Source organism: Scyliorhinus torazame, chromosome X (assembly GCF_047496885.1).
Source record: "Scyliorhinus torazame isolate Kashiwa2021f chromosome X, sScyTor2.1, whole genome shotgun sequence".
Lineage (NCBI taxonomy): Eukaryota > Metazoa > Chordata > Chondrichthyes > Carcharhiniformes > Scyliorhinidae > Scyliorhinus > Scyliorhinus torazame.
Window position 1 is genome coordinate 5676202 of NC_092738.1, and position 13983 is coordinate 5690184.

The 13983-nt window shown below is 53.0% G+C and overlaps 1 protein-coding gene across 1 annotated transcript; it reads right to left on the reverse strand.

Moving 5' to 3' along the window:
- Positions 1-542: 542 nt before the first annotated feature.
- Positions 543-13257, reverse strand: LOC140405329 (NGFI-A-binding protein 2-like). The gene is made up of 3 exons (XM_072493620.1): positions 12490-13257; positions 1626-1762; positions 543-657 (listed from the first exon to the last, which is right to left on the reverse strand). The coding sequence occupies exons 1-3, from the start codon at positions 13255-13257 to the stop codon at positions 543-545; spliced, it is 1020 nt and encodes a 339-aa protein (XP_072349721.1).
- Positions 13258-13983: the final 726 nt, after the last annotated feature.

Below are 13983 nucleotides of genomic sequence, written 5' to 3' on the forward strand. Positions count from 1 at the left end.
GACTGGGACTGTACTCGTTGGAATATAGAAGGATGAGGGGGGATCTTATAGAAACTTATAAAATTATGAAGGGAATAGATAGGATAGATGCGGGCAGATTGTTTCCACTGGCGGGTGAAAGCAGAACTAGGGGGCATAGCCTCAAAATAAGGGGAAGTAGATTTAGGACTGAGTTTACGAGGAACTTCTTCACCCAAAGGGTTGTGAATCTATGGAATTCCTTGCCCAGTGAAGCATTAGAGGCTCCTTCATTAAATGTTTTTAAGATAAAGATAGATAGTTTTTTGAAGAATAGAGGGATTAAGGGTTATGGTGTTCGGGCCGGAAAGTGGAGCTGAGTCCACAAAAGATCAGACATGATCTCATTGAATGGTGGAGCAGGCTCGAGGGGCCAGATGGCCGACTCCTGCTCCTTGTTCTTATGTTCTTATGCACTTTGAGATGTGATAAATCGCTACAGTCTAAAATGCTTCATTCAAATCATCTCTTAATTCCAATTGAAATCATGCAAGGCACACCTTATACTGTTTTATTTAAAAGACTCAATTCAAACTATTGGATAATTCCACACCAACTCTGGCACTGTACCACTCGAGATTGGACATACCTCGAGTTTTATATTCTTCAGTGGGGCCATCGACTTCATCAGAATTTAATCTGAAGATAGAATAATGATTACAAAGAGCTTTAGAAGATACCAAAGAAACGAGATTTGAATAGATGAATAGAATACATTTTATTTCTCTTCCCTGATCATAGAATTCAGTGATCGGATTTTACGGACCAAAGTAAGTCATTCAGCCCATCCTGGCTCTTAGAAAGCGAGCTATCCCTGTACTCTTTTTGTTTCTGAGTTCTACTTCAAACATTTATCCACATCCATTTTAAAATGTATCATCAATTTTGCGGTTTCCAACTGGAATGCCATGTCCAAACAACCCTCGAAGGAAAGACTAAAATGCAAATACTGAAATCAAAACAGCAAATGCTGGGAAAACTCAGCAGGTCTGACAGCATCTGTGGAGGGGGAAAAAAGTGAATAGAATCAAAGTTCGAAGAGTCACATTGCACTCGAAACATGAACTCAAGTTCCTCTCGCCACAGGTGCTGTTTTTCCAGCACTTTTTATCTGAATAAAGATTTGTTCTTTGAAACATACCCATCATTTTTTTAAATGATGATTTTAAAATTATGCTCTCGAATTACAGACTCGTTAACCAGTAGAAACAGTTTTTCCCTATTAGTTTGATCAAAATCCCTTATAATTTTGACCAGCTCTCTAACCCTTAATTGATCCAATCCATATATGTATGCTTTCCAACAGGAGTCACTGTACACTGATCAGGACCCGATCGTCTTGATTCCAGCTTTCCCTCTCCCTTGCCCAGAGGCATTGGGGCAAAGTGTAGTGTCCAAACTTCTACAAGAACTGAGATGAACTAAATTGGCACAGGACAGGGATTAGACCTGGGGACTGTCAAACAAGAGGTAAGAGGACCAGGTCCGGCACAGTGCATATAATAACTGTCATAGAAAAATTATATTTTAACTAAAAGCACTTAGGATTTAAAAAAAGCAACCTGTGCTTGGCGCTGTCGTACAGGAGGGTACCTCCTTTGTCTTACCGTATTTTCCTGTGAGTACAAGTGTAAACGCACTCTCGAGCCACTTGTCCGGTCAGTGAAAAGAGATTGACTCTCCGTGATAGCAGGGTGTTATCTTTCATGCAGAACTGAGCTGCCGCCACCTCATTGATTGTCAGCTGGAAGCAGGATTAGAAATAGAGAGTGTTTCAGAGTCCAACCCATATCGAAGGCAATACGAGCAGCACCATGTCATTTTAGAAAGCAGCACTGCAGTCCAATCCAATCAAGCGTGCTGTTGGCCTCTCGAAAGGGTAAGTAGATGCTTGCTCACACTGCGCATTCTTGAGCAGCATTTGCTCTGCACCAATGCCCATAAATATAGATGGTAGCCATGATGTGGAGATGTCGGCGTTGGACTGGGGTGAGCACAGTAAGAAGCTTATAACACCAGGTTAAAGTCCAACAGCTTGTTTCAAACACTAGCTGTCGGAGTGCTGCTCCTTCATTCACCTGAGGAAGGAGCAGTGCTCCAAAAGCTAGTGATTTGAAACAAACCTGTTGGACTTTAACCTGGTGGTAAGACTTCTTTCCATAGATATAGAGACTGGCCTGTAACTGAGGCTGACCTGTAAGGGCAGTATTTTGGTGATAGGACAGAATGAATCCCCATTTGTTTGAAGTCGCCAACTTGCAAGAACCATGGAGTGTTAAAATTAACAGCTAATTGAGGCAGGTGGTGTTTTAAACTGGTCCTCCAATTCACAGCCGTTCTAAGAGACCACAGGTTCGAAATGTTTGTGGGTAGTATGAATTTTGGATGTGCTCACATCAAATACTTCTCTGGCATTTTAGCCACTTTAACATTTATGGTTCTATAAAAAGTGCAGAGAGGAATTATGGCGGCACGGCACAGTGGTTAGCACTGCAGCTTCACAGCGCCAGGGACCCGGGTTTAATTCCGGTCTCGGGTGACTGTGCGGAGTCTGCACGTCCTCCCCGTGTCTGCGTGGGTTTCCTCCGGGTGCTCCGGTTTCCTCCCACAGTCCAAAGATGTGCAGGTTAGGTGGATTGGCCATGCTAAATTGTCCAGGGATGTGGAGGTTAGGTTAAGGGGTTACTGGGATAGGGCAGGGAAAAGGGCTTCGGTGAAGGGCTCTTTCAGAGCGTCAGTGCAGACCCGATGGGCCGAATGGCCTCCTTCTTCACTGTAGGGATTCTATGATAAGTGTTACACAATCAAACATTCCATCCAATAATTTCCAGGTTCCTCTGTTTAATGCACCAGAAGAGAAAGTGAATGTAATTGTTTTGGGGGGGCTTGACTAGCTACATTTGTTCAGATATACTGACACACTTTCCCTATGTCTCTGGTTTAAATGGATGAATCGCCCACATAAACATCCCCAGTGGATTTTAAAGTAAGTCAGTGTGTGTCTGATCCTGTATTATTTCGACTCCAGCTCCAGTAGGCATCTTGTTGACACAGTTTGTGGTTAACAGCAGATGTGGAATGACATTTGATGAAAATCGGTTGCAATTAAGGAAATGGGGATAAAATAGCTTTCTGTTTAAAAAAAGTGGGCTTTGTTTCAAGCTGGCATTTTCAAAATTTCAAAGAGAACTCACTTAAAAACCGGGGTGTTGGTTCAAAGGCCAGAGTCATTCTGCTAGAAGAGAGACTGTTTTAATGATGAAGCCAGTCTGGTATCTCTGATATCACCAGTAGATCTCTGGGGCGAGATTCTCCATTATCGGCGGAAAGTCCGCCGATCAGCGCAAAAAACGGCGCAAATCCAACTTGCGTCACGTCGGAAAAATGGGTCGAAAGTCTCCGGCCCGAAATGGGCTAGCAGCGACGTAACGGGATCCGCGCTTGCGCAGTGGTTCACGCCGTGCAGCGTCATACGCGCTGCACGGCGTGACGGCTCATAAGGCCGCGCTGCTCCCCCCCACCCGACCGGAACAGCCGACCGGAACACCCGACCGGATGGCTGGCCGCCGCTCAGCCCCGAGGTTCCACAGCCGGCGTCTGTGGAGGGAGGTCGCAGAGGCCGTCACCGCTGTGGCCCTGACACCACGGACAGGCACCCAGTGCCACAAGAAGGTGAACGACCTCGTCAGAGCAGGCAGGGTGAGCCTCCCCCATATCCCCCCCCTCCCCATATCCCCCCCTCCCCCATATCCCCCATATCCCCCCTCCCCCATATCCCCCCTCCCGCATATCCCCCCTCCCCCATATCCCCCCTCCCCCATATCCCCCCTCCCCCATATCCCCCCCTTCCCCTATCCCCCACCTCCCCCATATCTCCCCTCCCCTATATCCCCCTCCCCCCTCCCCCATATCCCCCACCTCCCCCATATCTCCCCTCCCCTATATCCCCCTCCCCCATATCACCTGATCACTGCCTGATGTCTAACCATGCATGCTTTATTGTGTATCGCAGGAGCAAACGTCCAGGCACCCATCCCCGCAGATGCAGACCGCCCGCAGGATGCCCCTCGGAGGCCACGGGAGACGGAGAGACACGGACCCTCCAGCATGCGACGCCCGCAGGATGCCCCTCGCACACCACGGGACACGGAGAGACACGGACCCTCCGGCATGCGACGCCCGCAGGATGCCCCTCGCACACCACGGGACACGGAGAGACCTGGAGCAACAGGGAGACGACACCCCCGTCACGTGCGGGAGCGACCACCCAGCGACGAGGGGGGCAGCCACAGGCCCACGTCACATCCGAGCCAGGACACCACTGTCCTGGGTAGTGGTGTCCACTACCCAGGACACCACTACCCAGGACACCACTACCCAGGACACCACTACCCGGGACAGCACTACCCAGGACACCACTACCCAGGACACCACTACCCGGGACAGCACTGCACAGGACACCCCTACCCAGGACACCCCTACCCGGGACAGCACTACCCAGGAAGACGAAATACCGGACAGTGACTCAGAGTGGATGGGTGGAGACGAACCCCCACCCCAAAGTGCCATGGACTCAGAGTGGGACGAAGAGCACGACACAACGCCACTGCTGTCACCAACACCCTCCACCATCGCAGAAACACTCACCTCGGTTGGGCACTTTAGTGATGAGGCGTCTGGTACACTCACTGGTGCGCACAACACAGCCGTCCCGGTACAGCAGGTGGAGGTAGGAGCAGCAGAGGGGCCGGGCGGTCGGAGGGCAGCCCAGCCCAAGCGAACATCTGCCGCCCAGATGGATCCCGGGTTCCTGCAGTAACCACACCCACCCATAGATCCGATGCAACCACCGACCCGGAGACGAGCGAAGAGGGTGACGGCCGGCTTGCGGCGGCTGCAGTCGCAGGTGGAGGAGTCCACCCGCGTCCAGGAGCTGGGAGTGGTGCCGGTCATGCGTGCCACCCAGGCTGACACCGCACGGGTGGCGTCCGCGGTGGAGGCAATGGGTGCGACGGTGTCAGACATGGGGAACGGTTTGCGAGGCCTGGGGCTTTCCGTGCAGGCGGCGTCTGTGGCCCAGGACATGGCTGCCCTCTCACAGGAGGCCATGAGCCAGTGCCAGCACCAGATGGCAGAGGCGCTCAACGTCATAGCCCAGTCTCTGCAGGCCATGGCCCAGTCTCAGCAGGCCATGGCCCAGTCTCTGCAGGCCATGGCCAAGTCTCAGCAGGCCATGGCCCAGTCTCTGCAGGCCATGGCCCAGTCTCTGCAGGCCATAGCCCAGTCTCAGCAGGCCATGGCCCAGTCTCTGCAGGCCATGGCCCAGTCTCTGCAGGCCATGGCCAAGTCTCAGCAGGCCATGGCCCAGTCTCTGCAGGCCATGGCCCAGTCTCTGCAGGCCATCGCTGAGGGCATCGGCGCCAGTGGCCATGTGCGAGCCGGCGTCGCACTGTCACAGACAGGGTTTGACAACACCCTGGGCTCCATGGCTGCAAACCTGCAGAACCCTGTCGATACCAGCACGGGCCTCCAGGACTGGCAGCGCCAGATGTCGGGGGGGCGTCGGATGGCCAGTCCGTTCGCATCCCCCACCCATGTAGAGGTCTGGGGGCCACCAGGCACCCCGAGGGAGGAGGAGGTGGTGTGGTCCGTCCCGGCTCCCCCTGTAGGGAAGGTCCCGGTACACCGCGACACCTCGGACTCCCCCCCCCCCCCCCCCCCCCCTTCCGTCCCAGGTGCATCGGGTGGGCAACGGGCAGGACAGGCTGGCAGCTCGCCATCCCAGTCGCCCGGGCCGCAGCCTGGCCCATCTAGGCCAGGACGCCCCAGGAAACGGCCGCCAAAGGGATCCCGTGTCAGAGGGCAGGAATCACAGGAGTCCACCTCCAGTTCTGCTGTGCCATCTGGGGAACCACGCAGACGTAGTCAAAGGGCCCGTAAGGCCAAACAATTAGACACTGAGTAAGTTGGCACGGGTGCAGGGCACAGATGAGTTTTAGGGGCTAGGGCACGTGCATGAACTCCTTTGGTTATTAAAGTCAATGTTACACCTACAGAAGCTGCCTTTGTGCTCTGTCCAAAGTGTGCGGGGGTGTTATGTACGTTGAGCGCAAGTGTGTGTGTGTGAGAGGTGGTCTTGCCTCAGCCCCAGGTGAGTCTGCCCCCTTCCCCCTGGGCCGCCATCAACATCCCCCCGGGCAGAGGACGGGACCGTGCGCTGCAGTGTCACAGCCGCATGCAGGGATGGTCCGGGTGGATGGTGGTACTGTGGCCATGGGTCAGACATAGTCCAACGATGTGGAGCCAGGAGCTCATCGGAGGCGGGTTGTCATCATCCTCCATGGCCTGCAATAGACACGCGTCCACCCGCAACTGTGTGAGCCCGGCCCGTTGTGCCGCAGGTGGATCGGCAATGGGGGGGGGGGGGGGGGTGTGCATGCGGGTGGGGTGGGTGGGGTTGGGGAGGGGGGTGAGGGTGCTGGGTGGGTGGATGGGTGGGGGGTTTGGGTGGTCGGCTGTTGCCATGGTGTGCGGTCTGTGGCCATACTACCCGATTCCCATGCCCATCTAGTCAGTGAAGCGGGCGTCTATCAGTCTGTCCCGTGCCCGCTGGGCCAGTCGGTAACGGTGGACAGCCACCCGCCTGTGTCTAGCCCGTCTGCCCTGACCATTGCCCCCATCCCCCTCATCTGGGGAGGACTGGGCCTCTTCCTGCTGCTCCTCCACTCCGCCCTCCTCTGCCTGCGGCACATCGCCCCTCTGCTGGGCTATGTTGTGCAGGACGCAGCACACTACAATGATGCGGCCGACCCTATCTGACCGATACTGGAGGGCGCCCCCAGAACGGTCCAGGCACCGGAAACGCATCTTCACGCCAAAGCACCTCTCTATCACTCCCCTTGTCGCTACATGGGCATCATTGTAGCGGTTCTCCGCCTCATTGCGTGGCCTCCGTATAGGCGTCATCAGCCACGATCGCAATGGGTAGCCCCTGTCGCCCAGCAACCAGCCCCTCAGCCGGGGATGGCATCCCTCGTACATGCCGGGGATGGATGACCGCGACAACACGTATGAGTCGTGTACACTGCCTGGATAACGGGCGCAGATGTGCAGTATCATCATGCGGTGGTCGCAGACCACCTGTATGTTCATCGACTAGGTCCCCTTCCTATTGGTGAACACGGCACTGTTATCTGCAGGTGGCCGCACGGCGACGTGCATCCCATCGATCGCGCCCTGGACCATGGGGAACCCGGCCACGGCAGAGAAGCCCACGGCCCGGGCATCTTGGCTGGCCCGGTCCACGGGGAAGCGGATGTAGCGGTGCGCCATGGCATATAGGGCATCTGTCACTGCCCGGATGCACCGATGCACCGATGTCTGCGATATGCCGGACAGGTCCCCACTCGGTGCCTGGAATGACCCCGTTGCTTAAAAGTTCAGGGCCACCGTAACCTTGACGGACACAGGGAGAGGGTGTCCCCCGCCAGTGCCACGCGGTGACAGGTGTGCCAGCAGGTGGCAGATGTGTGCCACGGTTTCCCGGCTCATCCGGAGTCTCCTCCTGCATTCCCGGTCCGTGGGGTCCTGGTATGACTGCCGGGGCCGGTACACACGGGGCGCCCTCGGGTGCCTCCGTTGCCGTGAGGCCGTGACGTCCTCCTCCCCCTCCTCGTCCTGTCGGTCAGGTGTCCCTCCAGCCTGGGCAGCTGCCGCCTGTCCCTCTGCGGCAGCCTGCGCCGCCTCTCTGGCACGCTCCTCCTCCTCCTCCTCACCCAGGGCAACATAGACATTAGCGGCTGCCGCCACGGCGGCCAACATCGCTGGATGATCTGAAAACATGACGGCCTGGTGCGGGGGAGGGGAACGACGACATGTCATCATTGCCCATATCCCCTCCTCCCCCCAGCCAGGTGGCATGGACCGCATGGGTCCAACTGTTGGAGGCTGGCACCTGGCCAGGTGGACCAACTCACTTGCCCTCGCATCCCCCTCCCCGGCACGGACCCCCCATCCCCCTCCCCGGCACGGACCCCCCCCCCCCCCCAACCTCCTCCCCGGCACGGACCCCCCCATCCCCCTCCCCGGCACGGACCCCCCCCCCCCCGCAACCTCCACCCCGGCACGGACCCCCCATCCCCCTCCCCAGCACGGACCCCCCCCCAACCTCCTCCCCGGCATGGACCCCAACCTCCTCCCTGGCACTGAACCCCCACCCCCCTGGCCGGCACGGACCCCCCCCCCCCCCCAACCTCCTCCCCGGCACGGACCCCAACCTCCTCCCCGGCACGGACCCCCCCATCCCCCTCCCCGGCACGGACCCCCCCCCCCCACAACCTCCACCCCGGCACGGACCCCCCATCCCCCTCCCCGGCACGGACCCCCCCCCCAACCTCCTCCCCGGCACGGACCCCAACCTCCTCCCCGGCACGGACCCCAACCTCCTCCCCGGCACGGACCCCCCATCCCCCTGGCTGGCACGGACCCCCCCCCCCCAACCTCCTCCCCGGCACGGACCCCAACCTCCACCCCGGCACGGACCCCCCATCCCCCTCCCCGGCACGGACCCCCCTCCCGGCACTCCCCCGGAGCCCAGCCCACTCTAACCACCCCCCCCCCCCCCCCCCCCCCCCCCGCCGCACACACACTCACACAACCCGAGACACACCTCTCCTCACGCATTCAGACTGCGGCCACGCCATCGCCTGCCCAGAACCAACCCCCCAGGCCGTCACTCACCTCCACGCTGGTCGGCGTGAACCTGGAGCACCGGGTCACGCCGATGAAAAGGAGGTTTAATTTACGTCGACGTGAACGGTCATCACGTCGACGGGACTTCGGCCCATCCGGAAGGGAGAATATCGGCAGGCCGAAAATCGGCTGCCTTGCGCAGACCCGTGACATTCTCCGCGGCAGCGGCGACATTAACGCCCCGCCGACTTTTCTCCCTTCGGAGACTTCGGCAACCGGCGGGGGCGGGATTCACGGCGGCCAACGGCCATTCTCCGACCCTCTGGGGGGTCGGAGAATGACGCCCCAGACATCTGATATCACCAGTAGATCTCTGATATCACCAGTACATCTCTGATATCACCAGTACATCTCTGATATCACCAGTACATCTCTGATATCACCAGTACATCTCTGATATCACCAGTAGATCTCTGATATCACCAGTACATCTCTGATATTACCAGTAGATCTCTGATATCACCAGTAGATCTGATATCACCAGTAGATCTCTGATATCACCAGTACATCTCTGATATTACCAGTAGATCTCTGATATCACCAGTAGATCTGATATCACCAGTAGATCTCTGATATCACCAGTACATCTCTGATATCACCAGTACATCTCTGATATCACCAGTACATCTCTGATATCACCAGTAGATCTCTGATATCACCAGTACATCTCTGATATCACCAGTAGATCTCTGATATCACCAGTACATCTCTGATATTACCAGTAGATCTCTGATATCACCAGTAGATCTGATATCACCAGTAGATCTCTGATATCACCAGTACATCTCTGATATTACCAGTAGATCTCTGATATCACCAGTAGATCTGATATCACCAGTAGATCTCTGATATCACCAGTACATCTCTGATATCACCAGTACATCTCTGATATCACCAGTACATCTCTGATATCACCAGTACATCTCTGATATCACCAGTACATCTCTGATATCACCAGTAGATCTCTGATATCACCAGTACATCTCTGATATTACCAGTAGATCTCTGATATCACCAGTAGATCTGATATCACCAGTAGATCTCTGATATCACCAGTAGATCTCTGATATCACCAGTACATCTCTGATATCACCAGTACATCTCTGATATCACCAGTACATCTCTGATATTACCAGTAGATCTCTGATATCACCAGTACATCTCTGATATTACCAGTAGATCTCTGATATTACCAGTACATCTCTGATATCACCTGTACAAAGAACAAAGAAAAGTACAGCCCAGGTACAGGCCCTTCGGCCCTCCAAGCCTGCGCCGACCATACTTCTACACTTCATAGATTATCATAGAATTTACAGTGCAGGAGGCCATTCGGCCCATCGAGTCTGCACCGGCTCTTGGAAAGAGCACCCTACCCAAGGTCAACACCTCCACCCTATCCCCATAACCCAGTAACCTCACTCAACACTAAGGGCAATTTTGGACACTACGGGGAATTTATCATGGCCAATCCACCTAAACTGCACATCTTTGGACTGTGGGAGGAAACCGGAGCACCCGGAGGAAACCCACGCACACACGGAGAGGATGTGCAGACTCCGCACAGACAGTGACCCAAGCCGGAATCGAACCTGGGACCCTGGAGCTGTGAAACAATTGTGCTATCCACAATGCTACTGTGCTGCCCGTGAATGCCCGTGCTTCCGGGGTTCGTATCCCTCTATTCCCATCCTATTCATGTATTTGTCGAGACGCCCCTTAAATGTCACTATCGTCCCTGCTTCCACCACCTCCTCCGGTAGCGAGTTCCAGGCACCCACTACCCTCTGCGTAAAAAACTTGCCTCGTACATCGCCTTTAAACCTTGCCCCTCGCACCTTAAACCTATGCCCCCTAGTAATTGACCCCTCTACCCTGGGGAAAAGCCTCTGACTATCCACTCTGTCTATGCCCCTCATAATTTTGTATACCTCTATCAGGTCGCTCAACCTCCGTCGTTCCAGTGAGAACAAACCGAGTTTATTCAACCTCTCCTCGTAGCTAATGCCCTCCATACCAGGCAACATTCTGGTAAATCTCTTCTGCACCCTCTCTAAAGCCTCCACATCCTTCTGGTAGTGTGTCGACCAGAATTGAACACTATACTCCAAGTGTGGCCTAACTAAGGTTCTATACAGCTGCAACAGTACAAAGAACATAAACCTCCTCCACACACGTATTAATGTGTGCACAACTCGTGTCTTGTTTAATGTACTGTAAGTTTGAAGAAACTTGTTGCATTTCAAGATTCAAACTACAACCATCATCTATAAGAAGTATGCACACTTGCAAACGGGTTGACAGGCCCGTTATTATATGGGATCCTGAGAACTGGGATGAGGAGCAGACGTGACTGGTTTTTACTGACGTACACTGGGGAGAATGTTGTAAAACCCAGATTCGTAAAACCCAGATCCAATTCTCATTCTGCTTTATCAAGATTCAAATGACTTCTAATTGAATATTAGATCTGCTACTTGCCACAAACAACAGGTTTTGCCCCTGTTCCTCCTACCTGCATCTTCATCGTTGAAATTAGTCCCATTGGCCCATCTCCCACTCTAACTCATTCATTCTCGGATCCTCCAAACTGGACAGCTCCTCAACCTACTCCGTTTTCTACACGTTTGAAAACCCAATCTTCGCCTCACCGAACCATTACTCTGGATTCATCTCATCTTCTTCCTCACTTTATTCAACTGTGGTGATGCTGAACAATCTGGGGCATGACTGTTTCCCCATGATTTCTCAATAAAAAGGCAAACTGCTTAAATTCTCCTCGAATCGCAGAAACCTTTCAATAGTGGAGCAGTGTGGCTTTCGGATCTGAAGATCCATTGTTCTTCTCTGCTCATGTCCGGCCCTCGGGAAAAAAAGTTACTTTTGACCATCTGTACTGGTAGGGAGATGTTGGCGGAGTGGTAATGTCACCGGACTAGTAATCCAGATGCCCAGGCTAGCGTTGGTTCAAGTCCTATCATGGTGGAATTTAAATTTGGTTAATTTTTTTAAAATCTGGAATTTAACACTAGTCTCAGTAATTGTCTTTAAAACCCATCTGGTTCCCTGATGTCCTTCAGGGAGGGACATCTGCCGTCCTTCCCCAGTCTGGCCTACATGTGACTCCAGATCTGCATCAATGTCTTCTGAAATGGCCGAGCTAGGAACCCAGTTCAAGGCAGTTAGGGATGGGCAATAAATTGACCCCTCTACCCTGGGAAAAAGTCTCTGGGCAATGTCCACATCCCATGAAAGAAGGAAGTAAAAAACTATGGCCAAATGAACTTGATGACTATTTGAGATCGCCATCAATGAAAAGGTTATGTGCGCAGTGGTGAATGAGAAAGTCTGTGGTCACCTTAGTATTTGGCATCCCAGCAACTGTCCATGTCACAAGATAAAGCCAAATATTAAGAAAATTCATAGTGTGCGAATTAAAAGATGCCTATTTGAGTTCATCATTAACATTAAGAGTATGGATCCGGTAAGATGTTTAAAACTAAAATTATATTTCTCTTTATTTTACAATAGCAGCCCTATACACGATGATACAAAGTTTGAAGGGAACGGGTATTTGCAATGATTGTTAGCTATCAGAGCGCTCCTTCAATCCCCCTACCTGTCCTTGTATTTTTATTAAACTGTGTCCACTCTCTGTCCCTCACACCCTGTCATAACTGATTCTATTTACACACAAGGATTGTACAATCAGTTCCCAACCTTGTGCTTTGTCAGGTGTTTTCTGTCCTTGTGTTTGGAGTCATAGATTACACTATATTTCCGGATTTCTTCTTCCTCAATGGCATTACTATTATCCATCTGGAAGTTGTGACCCAAGGACATTGCCAAATTCTTGTTCAGTCTCAAAAGTTCTGTGGGATCGCTTCTGGGAAAGGTAGCCATCATGTGTTTGACACTCTCTGCGATTGTGCGGACTGTATCAAGCTCCAGTTTACATGTTCTCTCTCGGGGAGATGTGGGGAGAACCTGGTCCTCCTCGGAGAAGCATGTGTGCCCAACACGGGCATCACTAGAAACACGCAGGAAGGGATTCTTCGCCCCATTGTCGGATGAGGAGTTAGGGCTGACGCTCCTCGCTGATGCATTTCTGAAACTCTGGAGATGTTTGACTTGCATTTCAGGAGAAGTGCCATTGCTGACTGGTCTCTTGTTTGGCTCCTGTGAAAATGCCTTTGACACTTTAAATGCAGGAATACAACGGACTGGAACAGACGCTAAAGGCTGGTTGAAAATGACAGGGTTAACCACCCATTCCTGTAAGGTCTTCTGCAGCCTTCGGACATGAAGAGGTTTAGTTGCCATACCAACCAAGGCCATGATTTCCAAGAACTCTTCCTCTCCGGCCTCACACAACTGCTGCACATCATCCCCTCCCTGCTGAATAAATGTATCGTAATATATCAGGAGATTGGCTCTCTGGAGGAGACGGTACAGCTGAAGTTCGCCAAGGGTTCGTGGCAAAGACATGATTGGTGAATTGCTGCTGAACCTGCAAATAGAAAATGCAGCACTTAATCTCCTAATTCCGAAAGGAAACGGGGAAATGTTTTCTCACACAGTCTAAAAGATCAGTCAAGATTCTGATAAATGTCACCATTTTGCAAGCAATGCCCACTGTGTTCAAGGTACTTGTTGCTGAATGGATAGCAAGGTTGAAAGAAATGATCCAACCCACACAACAGTTGTTGTTTCATTTGTTGGTAATGGAGGATGAAAAAATCATTTGCTCTTGGGGGTTTATAGTGTTGGGAAGCAGTGAATTGTATAATAACCCTGCAAGTCACTATCATCCTTCACAAATGTTGTGGTAGGCCAGACATTACAAACTTAGTCTGCAGTGATTTTCATCCGTGTACATGTGTGTGTGTGTGTGTGTGTGTGTGCGGGGGTGGAGAATTTTTTTTCAGTAATGTTTTTAAGACATGGGTTGGATTTCCCCCAGAAACAGATAGCACGGGCTAGTTGCTGTCTTGCGAGAATGCATGGTCTATTTTGAAGGCCAAGTTGCATCTGAATGGAGCTGGTAGGTGGAGCCAGAAACGGAAGAGCCTCCGGGCAGCCCCCCCCCCCCCCCAACTATTTGTCATCAGACAGTCTGGCCAGAAGGTAGTTCCCTGGGGATGGCTCTGATCTTCTCGACCAAGTGGCGTGGGGGTGGTGCTGGGGTGGCAGACGCCAAGGCAAGACGAATCC